General features: G+C 39.6%; 1 protein-coding gene across 2 annotated transcripts in view; it reads left to right on the plus strand.

The window, feature by feature from the left end:
- The window catches only part of PHTF2 (putative homeodomain transcription factor 2), a 240,976-nt gene that overhangs the window by 146,265 nt on the left and 75,314 nt on the right, over positions 1-19,397 (plus strand). For both annotated transcript variants that reach the window (XM_019509475.1, XM_019509476.1), the window contains exons 4-5: positions 6,561-6,630; positions 12,944-13,102. In XM_019509475.1, the coding sequence (XP_019365020.1) occupies positions 6,561-6,630; positions 12,944-13,102 (229 nt within the window). The remainder of the gene's footprint in view (positions 1-6,560; positions 6,631-12,943; positions 13,103-19,397) is intronic.

A 19,397-nucleotide genomic window follows, 5' to 3' on the forward strand; every position in this document is an offset into this window, starting at 1 on the left:
TGCTGCCCCCGCCTGAGCCCCCCCCCCCCCGAAAACTTAAGGGCCGGGGGCTGGCTGGTGCAGGGAAGGGCAGGCTTCAGCTGGGGGCTGGAAGGCTGCGCGTGGGCTGTTCCTGTCGGGCCTGGCCCACGCACTCAGCGGCGATGCTGGGAACTGGGATTGGGGAGGCTATGGGGCCCTGCTCCCAGCACTGCACTACAGCCGCTTGGCCTGAGCACAGCCCGGTTGGGAACAGCCTCGCCCCAGCCCCGCCCCACGCCCCCTGGATGAGCCACTTGTGGCTCCATTGCCTGCCCTGTCCTGCCCTGGCTGTGCAGGGCTTGCCCCTCCTCACCACTGTTGTGAGGGGTGGGGGGAGCAGATCAAGGTCCCAGATGTGAGGGAGGGAGTGGGGCTAGGGGCCACCCCCCTCCCCCCCTTGCAGACTTACCTGGTGGGGGGGAGGTAGATCTTTGGTTCCTTTTAAATTCCAGAAGTGATCTCTGACCTAAAAAGGTTGGAGACCACCACTGCTGTATATCATTTTGAAGAGCCAGTCTACCTATCCATGCAGTTAGGCTTTTGTCATTTCAGTCTGTTACTGTAACACCCTTTTCCCTGCCCGTGATGACAGTAGTCTTGTCCTGTTCACATCTATCCAGAATGCTGTTGCAAAGGTTTCCACTTTTTTTGCCATGTGGCTTCCCTTCCTTTATCATATCCAATCCAACCTATTTTTTTTTCACTTTTTAAGTACTTCATGGTCTATCTTCTCCATACTCATCTCTTATTCGGCAGAGGTTTTGGCATCTAGCTCTGTTTAATGCACAACACCAGTCTTTTATCATGTACTTGTAAGGTCTTTAAACACTTTCCTGTGCTGCGTCCCAAAAAGCTTTGTATTGATTTATATAAAATCTTGATCAACTATTAGATTGATGTATTGAGACAATTACCTTTATTCTGGGTTGCAAATTTACAAATGTATCCATCTATTGTCCTTTGTCTTATAATTGGACTGTAAGCTTTACGAATGGAGCCATGCCACTGGCTATTTATTTTTCTTAGGGGTGAGGGTGCAGCTGTTAGGAGACTAGAGTCTGCCCAGTTTATACCACAGTGGGATCTTGGTTCATCACTGTGGCTCCTAGATACTACAATAATAAAAAAATAATTGCAGATTGAGAAATGGTGGTCATATTTATGTAAATGGAAACATAGAATGTCACTTTAAAGAACTACAGAATGCTGGAAAAGTCATTTAAACTACTTTTTGGGGGTTTTGTTTTGTTTTTGTTTTTTACAGTTGTCTCGGTGTATGTTTTGCAATTTCTGGAAGCTTAGTGGAGAGGTATTAAGCTTGTATTGGTCTCTAGTCAGGCAGAAAGTGAGGCAGGCTGGCAGCATAGAAACTAGCTGGTTTACAGAGTCCTGTTTGAAATAGGTTGTTGCCCACAAAAGCCGAAGAAGAGTTTTGACACCTTTATATTTTTAATCTCTCTGTGCCTCTGTTCCTCATGTAATAAAGTGCTGACAGTATCAGCTGTTCTTATAGGGATGCTTTTGTGTTTAGGACTTCCATGTTTTCTGCAGGTTAGATGACCTACTTTATCATTTTCCAAGGGACTTGCTGCTCCCTGGATAGTCCTGGCAAAGTTGATTAGGATCTGCTGCAAGGAAGCTTGCAGGTAAAAGCTAAAATTCTTTGTTTAATAAGGTCTACTTCTTGCTTAGCCAATTCTGGACAAAGTGAAGCCAAGCCTGTAAGGTTGAGGTTTCTGGGGCTACAGGTTTGGATTTTGTTATATACTTTCTTAAAGCATCACTCTTCAAATGTTATAGCATAAAAACATGTAAGTTCAAACATGGAGAACGCTCAAACTGATGATTCGGAGAGGAATCTTGGGAGGGGAAAAAATGGGAGAGACTGCCTTTCACTATTCTCTGCCTTTCCCTTTCTAGCACTCTGTTTCATTGTTGTTTCAGTCTTACGTCTTGTCTTTGTAGGTTCCAGGTCTCTATTCCTACCCTTTTTGTGTTGGTATAGCTGCAGAAACCAGGCATCTGTGCTAGAACCCAAAATTGTGTGCTTGCCTATTTGGTGGATTGCTATGGCTTAAATGAAATTATGTTTATCCAGGAATATGTTTTGAGCTGGAACACAGCATGTCTTAATCCTAGTAGTATGTAGGGTGTACTCATAATTTCTCTGAATCTTTACAGTATTTTAAACTATAAATCATCAATGCAGAGAGTAGAGATTTGAGAGAGGGTAATAGACTTTCTTTGATTTACCTGTTTGTATATGGCCATGGCACTCAGAAGTCTACATGGCCTGGTATAAGATGAGGATAAAAGGCAGAAATTGGTGGATGCTGTTCGCTGTTTGCATGTGATGTTGCAGGAGCATAAAGAAAGAAAAAGATGCAGTTGGGAACCTGAAGCTGTTCAGCGTTTTTTGGTTTTTTTAAAATCAGAATGACGTAGTGTGATTCTGACATGGAAGGAGACTTCGTAAAAAACAGTGCATCTCAATGGTTCACGTCGAATGTGCTTCCTTATAGTTGAAATGATTGTTTTTACAGCTACATTTGTTTATATTTATAATCAAGGTTTTTAGTTGACATGGAGTTTTTAATTTGTGGGTTATGCTGTGACATCTGTGCCATATTATTACCTTAATATGCAATGTGAATGTACACCAGTAGCTTACTGTGGTTTAATTTAGGAGCGTTAACACCTTTAGTTGATTAGGTTTAATTTTCCTGAGTGTCCCTGCATAGACAAAATCTTAAAATAAGGTCATTGGTCAATAAAGGGAGAGTCAACAGAAAACTTTCAGGCAGTTTAACTATTAATATCTAGGACATTTTAGCTAATTTGCTGAGTATTCTGTAAGAATATTGTAAGTAATGGAACAATTAATTACAAATATTTTTGAAATCTACGTATCTTTTGCTGTATAATGTAGCTTTGACACATTACTTTCTATATAAAATCTAACATGCTTATTATACAGTACATGTTATGGAGCTAGTGTTAGACTACAAGAAATCTTATGCCTTCAAACTCGTGAGGCTTCCACAGGATTTCCTGATAACTGTTCAAGGCAATGATATGTATCTTGAAAACTAAGATGTCAGTTTTTGAAAGCCAGACCATGGAAATACTTTGTTCTAATATTTATACTTGTACAGTTTTTTAATTTCTTGTTCAGGATTTCACAGGAAGCTGCAGGTAGTTCTGTAACTTAAGGTTCCGATTTTCCGCTCAGGTATAACATGCCAATTTGCAATCCAGTTATTTGGATAAAAGAAGTTATTTGGAGCTTTATATTCCAAATTCTTTGAAGAACTTAATGGTTCTTGAATTTTTACATGCAGCTAATTTCCAATAGTTGCTGTGTTGTAACATCTTTAAATTGCAATATCCATTTTTAGATTTGTTCTGTGATGTTGCTTTATTTTAATTTTAATTTTTCCCTCTCTTCTTTTCTGTAAACTTTGATAGAAACCAGTAGTGACAACATCGTATCTCATTGAATTGTAACCAGTATTCTCAAAATTTGAGCATAACAAATGTAAATTACCATTTTAAGTTACATGTAGAAAAACATCTTATGCATCCTTGTTTCATAAGAATTGAATTTGCCAGTTGTAGTGTTACAGTAATCAATTATCAATGGCATTTTTTCTTCCATAACTTTGATGATATGAACTAAACATTGTTTTTAAAAAAGTACATTTTTTCCATTTCATTTGTAAAAGGAATGTAGACATCTTACAGGCCAACTGCATTTTATTTATCAGTATCAAAATGATCTTGCTAAGAGAATGTTAAAGCCCATTCTCACCAAATTGGTATTTCTTGATGGCAGCATGTTGGGCCCTAGCAGTAATTTTTAACATGCCACATGTGAAAAATGAAAAGCAAACCAGCCTGAAATATGTTCCACATCAAATCTAAGAGCTCATTGGCTGCCCCCATGCTGACCAGTTGAAAGCCACACAGTGCAGGGCTGCATCTTGCAACTTTAATTTGCCGGCATGCAGGGGTCATCATTGTGCACTGGTGCATAAAGCCAGACAGTGCAGCCGGATACCAGGGCACTGTGGAAAGTGTGGCATCAAGGCCCAGTCCCTGTGCCTGACTCCTGTGCATGCAGTCATGCTAGGACATGAGTGGGTAGTGATTTGAGCTGACGGGTCATGTAGGGAGTTTTGCTGAGCTGTTGTGGGCTGGGTCAGCACCCCTCCAATTAATACACCTGCAATCATCTGAGTAACTTAAGCAGTTGTTTCATTCAGGAGTAAATTTATTCAGTTCAGCTTCCACTTACTGTATGATAGTATCAAGTAGTTATTGTGGATAACCTTGTCTGTGGCAAGTCTTATTTTTTCTCCTTTGTTTTGTTCAATGTAATGTATGCATCCACAAAAATACGTTTTGTTCAGTGTAATGTAGCCACAAGAATACTTAAGGAATTACAGAAATGTAGGGCTAGAAGGGACCTCAGGGGGTCGTCTGGTCTAATGCTCTGCTCAAAGCAGGATTATCCCTGTCTAAATTGTTCTAGTTGGGTATGTACACATGGAGATGATAGCACGTTATTGTTTTATCTGGTATTTAGCTTAGGCTCTTCTGCTTCTTTCCAATACCTGAAGAAGGGCACTTGATCTAACATCTCTCCCAAATATACAGTGAGTTGAATAAAAGATATTACCAAGGAAACCTTGCATTTCATGTAATCCCTTCTAGACAAGTGTTTGTCTAACTTGTATTTAAAAAATAAGGGTGGTGATTCCTCAACCCCTGTATGTAGTCTATTCTAGTGCTTGACCACCCTTGTAATGAGAAAGTTCTTCCTAATTGTGAACCTAAATTTCCCATGCTGCAATTTCTTTTCTCTTCTCCTCTTCAGACTAAATAAGCAGATAAATCCTATCTGGCTTTCCTAATAAATCATGTTACCTCTAATAGTTGTTATTGCTCTACACTGGACTCTTTCTAATTTGTCCATGTCTGTTTTGAAGTGTGATTCCCAAAACTGAATAAAGTACTTCCAGGTATAGCCTCACCAGTGCTTATTTAGAGAATAATCTTTTCCCTGGACTTGCAAGCAACACTTCTGTTAATACAGCTTAGTATCCTATTAGCTTTTTTTGCAACAGGAGCATAATGCTGTCTCATATTCAACTCACAGTCCAGTATAATTCCCAAGTCCTTTTCTGCAGTACTTTAGCCTAACCTGTCATTTCCCAGTCTGTATTTATGCATGTGGTTGTTGTGTCTCAAGTGCAGTGCATTATTTATTTAATTATACTTTGAACTAGTCAGTTTTGAATTTCATTTGATTATTTTTGGTCCAGTTTATCAAAATCATTCTGAATCCTAATCCTACCCTCTAGGGTGCCTGCAGTTCCAACCAGCTTGATGCCATTCACAGATTTGCAAAGCATTCATTCAGTTCCTTCCTTCAAATTGTTAATAAAGATGTTAAAACAATGCCAAACTCATTGGAGACCCTTGGGGAACCCTACTTGATATATCCTCTGAGTTAGACATTTTACCATTGATGACTACTCTTTGAGCATAAAAGTGTTCAAGTTCACCTATCACTTATGTGATAGCTCCTTAGTGAGGGAAAGTAACTGTTATTGCAATGGAGAGGAGAAAAGGCCTACTTTTCTCCAACACAGCTTTAATGGATGATGATTTTGGTCACTCTTCAGGAAAAGTCAATAGGGATTTAGCACCACTAACAAGGGGGCTGACCCTGACTGATGCAGAGGTCAGCAACGTTGGCCAGTAGTGGGGAGCCTAGGTGGGAGGTGGGTGGGTATTAGGACTCACCTGGGTGTGAAGTGGTGAAAGACCCTCTCTGGAGCCTGTCTGCCTGATTATGGTGTGGCACAGTGCCGGGAGGGCCTCCAGCTGCTGAATGCCTCTGAAGGCACGGCTCCCTGGGCCAGGTCCCGAGGTACATCCACAGGCCATAAGTTGCCGATCCCCAGACTGAGTTGCACAGCCCAATGTAGTTTGCTTTATTTTAGCTGTTACTCTTGAGAATGAAACAGTATCCAATATACACATTTGCAGTTGAGTCTATTCAGGGAGAAGAGTGGTTTCAGAGTTTCATGTAAGGATGATGTATGGTTGTAAACCTCAATGCAAGTATGTTTCTAATTCTGGCAGGTGTGTGTATGGTTCGTTTACGTAAGCAAAGTATGTGAGTGTTAGGTGCTCCACTTTTAGGCACTTCCGGATAGAAATTGATTAGTTTTCAGTGTATTATCTTCATATAAAGTACATTTACACTATTTTGGCTTTACTTGACCAAGTTTTTGTTTTCTTATGTCTTTTGTTCCGTAGAACATTACATACTTTAATTTTCAAATTATGAATTTGGTACTTTCATGGTTTTAAATAAACAGCAACATTTATTTTAAAAGATTTTAAAAATTGATTAAGTACAATTACTGACCCCATTCCCTTTTTTATTGTTATTATTATTATTTTTTTATTTGTAATTACTTGTAACTTGTGTGTGATTATGTTCTGAAATTCTTTACGTATTTCAGGGTTTGAGGAACAAACCAAAGAAAACCGGACATGTGAAGCCAGATCTCATAGATGTTGACCTTGTAAGAGGTAGGAAAATGCTGAATTTGTCATTTATACAACCTGTGGAAGGCAATTTTTTGTCAAATTGCCTTCTTCCTGATAGCCTCATAACAGAAGAGTGGACTGTGAACTGTAGAGATGAGACCTGTAGAAAAACCAAAAATATGTTGTTTTTTTAACACGTGGATTAAAGATTAGTGAGTCCAGTTACTCTGATCTTACATTTAATTTATCCTGTAGCTCTCTTGTTCCTCTAGTCTTGAGAGAAATAAATGCTTAGCTAGTTAAGAGCAGAGGATCATATTATTGTTGTTTTAACTTTGGTTTTCAGTAGGTGCCATTACCAAATGCTTCAGAGGAAAATTGAAGGAATTCTAGGGACACTTTCAGACTATAATCTGAGAATGTTTTTAGAAGCCATAGTAGTTTAAAGAAGAAATCCAACCACACTCTTAACAAAAGATTACTTTTAGCAAACTGGAGCACAAGTCTTGTTTGGCTGCTGCTTCTGGAATTCCAAATCCATATGCACGCTACCAGTAAGTTCACATAAGCATATAGCTCACCAGTTGCACTTTACTCTTAATCCCTAAAGCTCACAATCCCGAAGGGGAGGGTTTTACATTCTTTTCCAGTAAGCAACTTTAATTTATTTTAGAAGTGTTTCAGTGCTCATCTCCATGTGAATTCCACTGGAGGTTGCACTTAAGCAGAGAATTTTTGTGAACACTGTCAGTTTAGTCCATGCCTAAAGTGCAAGACTGCCTGCTTTTCCAGTTCTTTAGTTTGAGAGAGTATATCACTGTTCACAGTATTTCTGTTAGTGATTAACTAGTTTGTTGTGTAAATTTGTATAGCATATAGATGTTTAGAGTAGTTTAGGATATCATTGTGTGGTTCAGAATAAGCATGCCTTCTTCCCACTCTGTTATCTTTGCAAATGTACGCAGGGAGTTATGCAAGTCTTGATGGTTTTATGTACTGTAAGGGATGTACATCTCCCTTAAAAACAACCCCCCCTCAAAAAAAACCAAAAACAAAACAACAAACCACCCCAACAACAACAAACCTCAAAACATTCAGTACCTGCTTTTGATCTAGGTGGGGAGAGTTGGATCCTTGCTCCATGGACCCACATACACTGGGCTTGGGAAATCAATGAGTGTGGTTTAATTTTGGCCTTGATTGGTTCCAAGGTTGCTTGCCTTAAATTTCCAGCAAAGGAGTTGGGTTCAGAGGGGGAGAGTTGGTGATGGGGATGTCTAAATGTACTCTAAATCAGTGGTTCTCAATCTTATAGACTCAAGGCACCCCTTGGAAAATGCCAGGTCTTAGTTTTAACTTTCTTTTTGAATACAAAAAATAATAAAGCAATCCTGTTGCAAAGAGCTCAGGCCACAAGTCAGAATGCTTTTTAATACTATGAATTCCCTTTATCAAATCTCTGGGTTTATCTTATGAATCATATTTCTGCACTTAATAGTATTGATATTGTGAGGCACCCTACAGCACCCTTGAAAGGATCTCAGGGCACTCCAGGATGCCATAGCACCCTAGTTGAGGGTCATAGCTCTAAGAGTTCAGATTTTCCAAGTCCTCCTCTTAGTAGTCAAAATATGTGCTTTTCCCTCAAACTCTGAGACTGCATGCTAGCCCACGGCTGGAACTCAGTGGTCAAACTACCAAATCTTAGGTTATGTGGTAAAGTGATCCAAGTGCTTTTCAGTGATTGAGTATGGAACAGAGTGCATCTATTTTGCCTGTGGTCTTGAACTATGCTTAGTACCAGCAGACTTGATATTTTCATTTGAACCTGAATCCCCACTGATCTGTGTGGAATTTAAACTGTTTACTACGACATAAGACTAAATCTCATCAGCACTATATTCACCTTTGGTACTGTACAGAAGCTAGGGTACACCTCACTCCAGTGACTCTCAGCCTTTTTAGATTCACCCTCAGAAAATGCCAACCCTTAGATTTCACTCATTTTTTACCATGGATAAATAATAGAGCAATTCTTCTGTGGCAAATAACTCAGAAAGATCACAACAGGTCAGAATGGTTTTGATACTGGATTTTTATTTGAATCCCTGAGTTTTCTTTGCAAATCACATGGAGTTGTTTGCATACCTAACAGTGCTAATGATCTGGCACCCCACAGCATCTTTTTAAAGCATCTCACAGCATCCCAGAGTGCTACAGCAACCTGGTTGAGAATCACTGCCTCAGTCTACCCCCATATTTATGGCTACATTCCCTGACTCAGAGGTTTCATTATTCTTCTGATTCTTTAAATCAGGCCACATATGATCTTATAGGACTTATTGCAGGCTAGATTTGGACCATAGAAAAATCTATTTTAATTTACTCTATCTGGCCTTACTGACACAGTGGCTCTGGCTGCTGTTGGGGTTAATGTCATCACCACTTGCCCCACTACCAGATTCCTGGTTCCGTAGGCCAGATGATTCATCTCTGCAGGCTGGATCCAGTGTACAGACTGTGTTTGAGACTCCTGCTTTAAATAGTAGGAATGAATCACATGATTACTGGGCCTGTTTCCCTGAAGTTAGCTTACAGAGGAACATCTAGGATGCCAGAGCATTCCAGCCTCAGGAATTACGAAAGTGTCCTTGTGCTTTTCTCCATGGGAATTATTCTGTTTTTCATATAATCATACTGAGACCCTGAAATCTGTAAATAAGATGTACAGGGAAGGATATATGTGATGGCAATTTTTTTTTAAAACCAAAAACCGTCTCTGGCTTACTCAATGGGAGCAAAAGTATAAGGCTAGGAACTAGCCTGGAGAGCTAATTCAGCTCCTGTCATCCCCCTTTACCAGCCTATTTTTCATATCCTGTTGACTTAAACCTTGCAGGAATTAGTGAAAAGATAGAAAATTCATTCCAATTGCATTAAAAGAAGTACAGGAAAATCACGAAGTTCTTTGTCCTTTCAATTAATGAAACTCAACCGGAAATGACTGTGGCAGACTCATGCCCCTATTATCTCCACTTTCAAGAGGATAGTAAAATGTATTATGTTTCTATAGATGAAGAGAATATTTATGTCTTCTCTTTATGATAAATCCCCATGCTGTGATAGCTATGGCTGTGCGAAGCTTTGGTTGCTGATTCGATTCGGCAGCTGAATCTCTGACTCAAATCAGGAGACCCTTTAATTTCACCAAATTGAATCAGAACCCTCCAAATCTATTCAGAGAGATTCAACAATTCGGACATAGACACAGCTTTATATGTTTTTTCTACATACGTCAAGGTACCAGGCAGCTCGTGAATGCTGAGACAGTGGGGCAGATGGAGTGTCCCATGGGAGTGCGGGGGGTCCCCAGCAGTCTTGGCAGCAGACCTGGGAGTGGACTGGAATCACTTCCAGTCCACTTCCGGATCCTCCACGGAGGCCGCTGCCCCCCAGCACAGCGACTGGTGCCTCCTGGGTCTGGGGCACCAATTCAGCTGAATCGAGTCAGGACATTGATCTGAATCAACTAATCAAATCACTGTCCAGTGAATCGGGCCAAATCCAAATTGAATACAGCCTGCTTCACACCCCCCTAATAGCTATCAGCTAAAGGTCTAGACTGTATCTTTGAGAAACAGCACCCTTTGATAAAGATGCTGAGCTGTTAGTTATTTTTCAGTAAAAGAATCAGCAAGCCTTCAGTTTCATATTTGAAGCTACTTGGCACCCCGTGCAAAATATTTTTTTATTGACTGATTTTAGTGATAAACTGTCTTAAAAGGGGGTTGGGGGGGAAGAGTTCAAGCACACATATAGGAAGTTATTGGCAAACATTCACTGCATGCAGCATCGGACAAAAGCAGTTACTACCTCAGTGATTTTTGACAGCTGCTACAGCCATGTAATATTTTTAATGGCTTCAATATTCAATATAAAGGAGGTTCAAATTACTCTGATAGATGAAACATTTTAATACAACCAAAGTCTAACTTTTTTGGAGCATTTTTGGGAAGGATGGCACGTAAACTACGTAAATAAACAAATTTTAATAAATATATATATCTAAGTGTATTTATAATAATACATTTATTATATTATTAATTTATAAATAATACATAAACTTAATAACTTCAGTTGCAACTTTTTGAGCCTTTTTTGGTCAGGGAATCATATAAATAAAACTAACTTGTAATCAGGAGACACCCTGAAGTTTTTAAAAATACTTCAAGTGAAACATGACATGCAATACCATGTTATGTCATACAAACTGAAATATGAGATTTACTGTTCTTAATTGCTATGTAATGGGCATCGAGCTACCATTTATTTATTTGTCCAAATAGCAAATGAGTAGCTGGCAATACAGACTTGCAGTAGCAATATCCTTGAAAATAATGCAGAGACATAGCAGGGCAGCTTCACACCCTGGGCAGTGGCTGCACATGGGGCAATGCCAGCTGCCACGGTACAGACAATGGCAGTGTGTCCAGTTGCCTCTGCTGTGGCTGCTATTTTTGTGTCTTTCTCAAGGTAATACCCAAGGCTGCTGCTCTAGTTACACCCCCCTCCCCTTCCTGCTTAGTCATGCTGCTGCTAGAATTGATCAAATTTATGGTCACATTGTGTGAAAGTCCTTCATAGATTTAAGCCCAAATTCTCAAAGACATTTTGGGGCATAATTTGTTCTTGATTTTGATGGGATTAAACACCTAGATTAAGTTAGGATCAGGATCTGAATATGTCAGGAATCATCTTTCAATGTATATTTGTCCCATAATCAAGTTCAGCTGTGACCTGTTTAGTCTGTACACATGGATTCTGCCACACCTGGCTCAAGAGGCTCTTCAGCTGTGGAGCTCTTACCCAAGGCAGGCTTGCTAGTTGCTGTCTGTCCTCTTATAAGAAAAGAGGGCAGGGGATATTTCTGGTTTTGTCACTTTTGTAATAATTTTTCAGTGATTTGGTGACCTGTGAGGAGCATATGTTGGCATTTATCAGAGTGGTTGTTTTTGTCCTTTGCCAGTTCCTTTTGTTGAAACAGTGTGCACATAAATTGCTTTTTTATGTCTATGATTTAGATTAATTCTAGTTGTACAGCTCTTCATAATTCTTATTAAATGATTTTTAAATAAATTTTCATTTTTAAATAAATTTTCAGTAAGCTCATTTTTTTTTTAGAACAAGAATCAGTAAAATCATACTTTTACTTTTCTGTGTTAAATATGAACAAAAATGTTTTCAAAATGTACTGCAACTATATTAAGATTATCAACCTATTAAGCAAGATAGAATTAGCACCCATAATATTACTTGTAACTATATCCTATTTCAGAAGATGTAGGATAGACCAGATTAGGTAAAATCTAATAATGTTAATCTGTTTTTGCATTGGGAGTGTTTTATTGATAGGTCTTGAATTAATCCACTGGGTTAGATAGTGTAATTACTAATCCAAAGGAAGTTAGTTTCATCCCTGTTGTATAGATGTATATATTATTGTAGCCTTCAATAAAGTACATTTAATGTCATTGTTGGGGAAAAAAACACAGTGGAAAACTATTTTAATGTATAGCAGGCTTTGCAGTTATAAGAAATTAACTCTTTTTGTAAATGTTAAAAATAAAAAGCTACTTTCTTTCAAGAAAAGTACTCTGGATGAGTAAATACATAAGCCATGATGAATATAATTCAAGGAAGTAAGATAATTTATTAACTGCTAAAATAATACAGCCACTTAATTATGTGCTCTTAGGAAAATCCTGAAGGGCTGGTCTATAATTTTAAGATTAAAAGAATAGTTCTTAAGTGGGGGTGAGTGGAGTATTTTTTGTTCCCAATATCAGTATAGAAGATATAAGCATGTATTTCTCTGTAGCAACCAGTATATGTATATGTGTTTATGTATATATGTGTATGTGTATATGTGTTTATGTATATATGTGCATGTGTGTGTACGTATCTATTTGCTTGTTTGTTTTGCTTTTGATTTTTAAGATTAACTAGGAGAACTTCTGTTCAGGTCTGAAAAAAATTACTGGATATCTGTTGCCTAGTGTTTTAAGCTTATTCATTAGAGGTAAACTTGAAAAATAAGGTGGGAATCTATAGAAACCAGGTTAAAAGCTATTACTGTGGAGGAAAACCAAGCCCCTGGCATATCTAGCTTTCTGCAGGAAACTGTCCTTGAACCAAACTTTTAAGGGCTTCATATTTTGTATCTGCAGTCTGGGGGGTTCTCTTATATGTGCATCCATGTTGATGTGAGACAGAGCATTGTGATTTGAATTTTATTCAAATGGCAAAAAAACTGGGATAAGTGTCAGCAAGAATAATTTTTTTCTTTTAATTTTAGGATCTGCCTTTGCTAAAGCAAAGCCTGAAAGCCCTTGGACCTCTCTGACCCGAAAAGGAATTGTTAGAGTTGTTTTCTTTCCATTCTTCTACAGGTGGTGGCTACAAGTGACATCAAAGGTCATCTTTTTCTGGCTGCTTGTTCTTTACCTTCTCCAAGGTACAGTAGGATGACAGGATCAGATGAGCACAAACATTTTGTTTTGATTGTTTTGAAATGATTGTATCTTTTCAGTTTTAAGTGAACTAGACCAGATTCAATATATTATGTGGTCGTAATGATGCACTTTTCAATTTGCACAGCTTTCTAATTAGATCAGGCCTCTGCAGCTAGTGGCCCGAATGATGGCCCGTAGGGGTTTTCAGTGCAGCTGGCAGAGCTGTGTTGGCACAGCTCCAGAGCACAAAACGCTCCCACTGCTTGCACGCTGGGGAATTTGGGTGTTTGGTTGTCGGTGGCAACTCAAATCAGCAAAGGGGTAACGCGGGTGAACAACAGCAGCATTCATTCCCTGAGCTCCTGTGCTGTGCCAGCACAGTATCTCTGGCTGCCTTGCTGACGAGCTGCTTCCACACCAGTGGAGGTAAATTGTCCAGCCTGCGCGAGGTCCCACAATCTATATCTGGCCTGTGGGGCCAGATAAGTTGGACAGCCCTGCATTATAGAAGGGGTGCCATCAGAGGACCCACTCAAGTCCTTGCAAAGGACATAGTTCTGTCATCTCTATTATGATATTATTTTTGTACATCTCAACGCTTCTCTGAACACGTAGGGAATGTCTGCTTCTAGCTTGCTAGATAATTGCTTCCTTATGACTCAATTGTAGTTCCACTTTCCACAACTATGTCCTTTAATTCTATTACTTCTCAGGACCCATTTCTCATTTACTCCACATGCTGTATGTTGCAACTTGCTAGTTCTTTAAATTCTCATTTGGCAAGAGATGCCAGATCTAACTGATTGCAAATCCTCAAATCACAATGCAGTACTGGATCCAGAATTTCTTACTTTTTGTGAGGTTTTCTGTGGCACCATACCACTTTTGGTTTTGTGTGCTTCATAAATATTAATATGTTTTTCTTTTACTGCAGCAGTTTTGACTTCAGATGATCTCATGTCCCTGTCATATATGGAGAACCAAGACACAGAGATAATGGTCATCATAGCCAGAAGTGTCTGCTGATTTTAAGTGTCCAACTTCAAGATGCAAAGCTCCTGAATTTTTTTTTCAGGTTGCTATATTAGTGTATATCGTGTCCCAACTTCCAGAGGAAGTTTTGAAATCAGTCAATAAATTAAGTGCTAATGAGTCGTTAGAACTGGATGGCATTCACGAGGGAGTTCTGAAGGAACTCAAAGGTGAAATTGGAAAACTGCTGGCCATAGTATTTAACCTATTATTACAGGTGACCTCTGTGCCAGAAATGTTCAGATTCAAGAAATATAGGCATCTTAAGCATAAAATAACTGCAGATCTGATCAGCGCAAGTGGAAAAGATCATTTGAAAATGCTAATAGTACTCTTCAACTGAATATGGGAAATGGAATCCACCTAGGAACCATGTGGTGTGGGGGGAGGGGAAGAATAACCATAAAACATTTAAAAAGGGGAATTTAAACAACACAGGCAACTGGAATGTGATCATACTGCTGTCAGTCCCAGGCAAACTTGTCTCTAGAATTTATTTTGAACAGAATCTGCACTGTTACCAACAGTCTGGTTTTCACCCCACCCTTTTTTTCTTGGTCGTATTTTCCTGCTATATTATATTATTAAACAGAACAGTGAATGGAGCTACCAGTGGTCTGAAATTTCATTGACTTTCTGAAGCTCTTTGCTTCAGAGGGTTTCAGAAACAAGGGGGTTTCTGATGCATACTGGAAATCTATTGACCCCCCTGCAGTATTTATCCAGCTTTTCTTGAATCTTTATCCAGGTCCCGCGTGTGCTTGGATCTCCAACCAGAAATCAAATGATTACTTTAGATTTAACCCTGGAATGAAATAAACATGTTCTGTTATAAGTTGGTATTGTTATTGCAATTGGAACTGACTTCTGCCACAGAAACTGGAATTCCATGAGTAAAGGGATTATTGCAGATCTTGACTTTACAGTATCACCAGCCTTCTGCATACACTGATAAATTAAGTGAATCCAATACTGTAGTTAGAACTGCTAAATAAATTAGGTCTTATAATTCAGCAAATAAAATTGAAGGTTAAGAAAAGCAGTAGGACCTTAGATAATCATCTCCTCCTAAACGCCTTAAGTACCATTGATGGGTTTAGTTGGCTAGATAACACCTTTCATAACCCCCAATTACACAACAGGTCTGACATCAGAAGCAATCCCCTCTTTCTGCAGTCTTCGGTGTGGTTCACTTTCCCTTCATCCTCTACAACGGATAAGGCAAAGGGCTTAAAGGCAAAAGTCATATTTACTAAACAGCCCTGAATCAATCATAGAAAATTAGGTTTAGAAGGGACCTCAGGAGAGGTTATGTAGTCCAGTCTTATGCTGACCCAGGCCTTAGAAACCTCCAAGGATGGAGATTTCACCACCTCTCTAAGCCAGGGGTTCCAAACCTTTTTATGCAGCGGACCAGTAAACTGTGGACTGGCAGTGACCATGGACTGGCAAACCACGGACCAGAAGTGACCGGCATACTGTGGGCAGGCAGCCAACCCTTTTTTATACTTAGTATAATCCTTCGTGGCCTGGTACCAGGCGGCAGCCCAGGGGTTGGGAACCCCTGCTTTAGGTAACTCATTCCAGTGCTTCACCACCCTCCTAGTGAGAGAGTTTTTTCCTAATATCCAATCTAAGCTTCCCTTGTTGCAACTTGAGTCCATTGCTCCTTGTTCTGTCTTCTGCCACCACTGAGCACCCTTCTCATTCTGGTACCAAATCAAATGCTGGTTCCCTGGGAGAAATAAAATATAATCATAGAAATAGACTGTAGCAAGCTGTAAAGACAGGTTACTTTAATTCTAGTATTTCTTAACTTGTGTGATTGAATTTCTACCTATCTCCCTTTGTTTAACATAATAAACCACTTGGGTTTTTTATAAACTGAAAAAAACAAGTTATATCTTTGGGGACTGTATTGATAGAAGGTTTGTCCTTTAGAATCACAAAAGAAACTTTTTGAAATCTTGAGTTAATAAAGTAAAGGGTAGTAGTAGCAGTAGTTGACTGCAACCCAGGCATTCTTTGAGAAACACTATGCTGTGGATTCTGCAGCTATTTGTGGATAACATAAGAAAATTGGGATTCAGGAGCCATGAGTTATGTTCCAGATCCTGGAGAAGAGTGTTTGTGAGAGAGTACAGATCCTTTTTGATCTTCTTACTTTAGCATATTTCCCCAGCCTGTTATCCCTTATTGCTCCTATTATTGTTATCCTGCACTGGTGTGCATTTCTGCTTATTTGTGTCCTCCTCTCCTTATTTCTGCATTTATGTTGCACAGTCTTTCTCCTTCTTCTCCATGCTTTGTTGATCACCAATTTATTTCCCTGCTCTTAGTTTTGGTGCTAAGAGCTGAAGCAGCCAGCAGCCCCTGCTTTGGCCATTCCTCTCTAGGTACATTCTGGGCCCACCTATTTTGCTCCCCTCCCTCTGACCTCCTGTCAATTCTCCCACCACATCTGAAGGTTGCATAAACATTAGTTTTGTATTTCCTTGTTTCCATAGCTATAAATTCAGTTACCTTAATTTTTCTCTGGATTCTGACTTGCAGAGGAGATGGGGAGACTGGAAGGATAGGGTCCTCCCCAGATCCGCATACATACATACTGGGCATGTCTACACATTCATTAATGCACTGTAATTACAGCACGTTACCTTTAGTACCTGTAATAACAAGTACTAACTTAATGTGCTGTAATTAGCGCTACTGTGCAGTAGTACCAGCTGACACCTTTTTGTGATGCTAATGTGCAGTTGACTAATCCTACGGTACATTAGAGCATTAGGCCGGATTTTGCCTGCTGCGCTAATGTGCAGTAGAATTAGTCTACTACACATTTAGCATCTCATGTAGACAGGCCCACTGGGAAGGAAAGTGCTTAGATCCCTCAAAATGGCAAGGTCCACTGCAGAGCCAGGCTCCCACATGGAGGACTAAAGAAAAAAAGCCCACATTTTGCCTAGTTTCCTGCTCTCAAGTGGAGTCATTGGGACAGGCCTCCATAGGTACCTGCATGTGTAGAAGAGAAGAATGTGGCGCTGATGAGCAGTCTGTCCTTAATTTTCCAACTTACCTTAATTCTTCCCCCTCCCCCCCACCCCCCAAAAAAGTATTTGCCTTAGTTTTCTTTTCTAAACTAGTTTGTGCCTACTTCACCAGATGCTGAGAAGGGACTGAGCCTGTGAAAGAGTCAGTGGACCAAATAATAATTTCCTTTAACACCTGGTGATCTAAGGAAGATAAAATATGTTGTTGAAAAGCTAAATGAGCCTCTTTTTTCAGTCTTTCACTGAAATCAGCATGTAATAGGTATTGTCTACCAGTTTTGTGATACCTTCTTGCAGCCATGAGCAATTGTATTTTCAGCAATAAACAACACTGATAATTAGTATCCTGGGCTTGCTCAGGAAACACAAAAACAATTGGTTTCAACTGAAGAGCTGTAGCAACATATGCATCCTCAGTGAATTGTGACAGAGAAACTCCAGTTCAAAAGAAAAAAATTTCAGTGCTTTAGCTAAGGTTTGCCCAGTGCTGAAAGGGAAAATACTTCAGAAATTGTAAGCCTTCTAGTGTTTGCTAAGATATATGCAATGTATTTGAAGTAAAAACACCTTTGACAGCATTTTTTGTGAATAGCCGGAGGTGATAATTTAAAGAGATATTTCTGGCTTGGGAGCTGCAGTTTAAGATTTTAAACTTTAATTAAATATTGCGTTCCTATGGGTACGATGACTGGGATGAGAATTCACCACAGAAATAAATTGTAATTACCAATCTTTTTTATCTTCAAAATCCTTGTAGCACAATGTGCTTGCCAAATGTGTTCCTGGAATGCATCATTTTTGTGACTCAGCATATATTGACTATATGGGTTGTAATGGGACTTAAGAGTATTTCCAGTTCTTGTATTCTGAAATGTCTTCAGTGCATCATGGTTACATTTCAAGTGTATTAGGCAGAGAAAAAAAGAGCAAAATTGGGCTAGCAGCGGTGATACAGAGGTGAAACCAAGTGCCTGGTTAGTTGGAGGTTCCCAGCTTGACACCTGTGCTCCTACAATCCCCAAACACATACCTAGCAGCTGGAGTTGAGGCCTGGATTGCTTCCTTGCCGCCCATAATTGGAACAGTCCTGACTGAGAATTGTAACCAACTCTGTTTTTCCGTTTTAGATTATGGACACACAAATTACTGAGAGGAAAAGCTAGGGTTTGAATTTGCAATATGTCATCTATTTTGCAGTGACTGCCTGTGTGTATGCTGTTATCTTATAGCAAATATGAGGTAGTTTTCCCCATTTTCATTAAGGAGCAAAGTGCCTCATTTGTTATGTGGGGTAAGGGCATACAATACGCATGGGCAGTTTTTTTGGAGTAACATGTTGTAAGTTCACATCCCAGTTTGTCCTCTGATAACTTGTTTGTGTAGTCAGACCATTGTTTTGTTGATATTTTAGTGTGGTGTAATTTAAAATGCTTGTAATTTTAATGTAGTTACAAGTTTAAAAGGTAACTGGTAAAAACCAGTTCCTTTTCAGACTATGTGGCTTTAAAACATCAAATTTTACCATGTTTTTTGCTTATGCAGTAATCAAGGAGTCATGTTCTATTATTATCTGGTAGATGAATTCTCAAAGCAAAAAAAATACTTTGTGGAGTCATAGCAACACATTAAAATCCGAGATTTTTTTTTCATTGCTGCTTGGGCTGAGTGCTGTTATCATTTCAGTTTTACAGTGGTTGATTTCTGTAATTTTATTAAAGTTCTCTTAGGCTGCCACCACATGGCATTTTTCCAAAACCAGTCTTAGGGAAAATGGTGCCCTGGGTGAAATTATTTTGGTGACATCTCCTCCCCAAATCAGAATCAGTGGTGCTACCGCAGGCAGGTGGGCAGGGGGTGCGGTGCACAGTCCAGCAGGGTGGCAAGTGGCATGGTACACATTGCCATGCCACTCTGCTTGGCCTGGGATGCAGGGGCAGGGTGGGCTGGGTGGCTGTCCATGTCACCTCCCCCTAAGGCCATCTGTATTCTTTTTACCTTATCTTCTCGTATAGCATAAACATCCTTTCCTCAAAGAAAAATCAGTCTTTCAAATTAGGGTTATGTGTTGTAAGTAGGCAACCTAATTTGAAAAGAGTCAGGGGAGAAGCACTCTGAGGTGCTTTGGGTTAGGGTTCAAGGCAGAAGAGGGGAAAGGGACCTATTGGTGGGAGTCTACTATAGACCCCCTACCCAAGCAGAGGAGCTTGACCAGGAA

The sequence above is a fragment of the Gavialis gangeticus genome, unplaced genomic scaffold (genome assembly GCF_001723915.1).
Source record: "Gavialis gangeticus isolate Ggan-Ray unplaced genomic scaffold, GavGan_comp1, whole genome shotgun sequence".
Lineage (NCBI taxonomy): Eukaryota > Metazoa > Chordata > Crocodylia > Gavialidae > Gavialis > Gavialis gangeticus.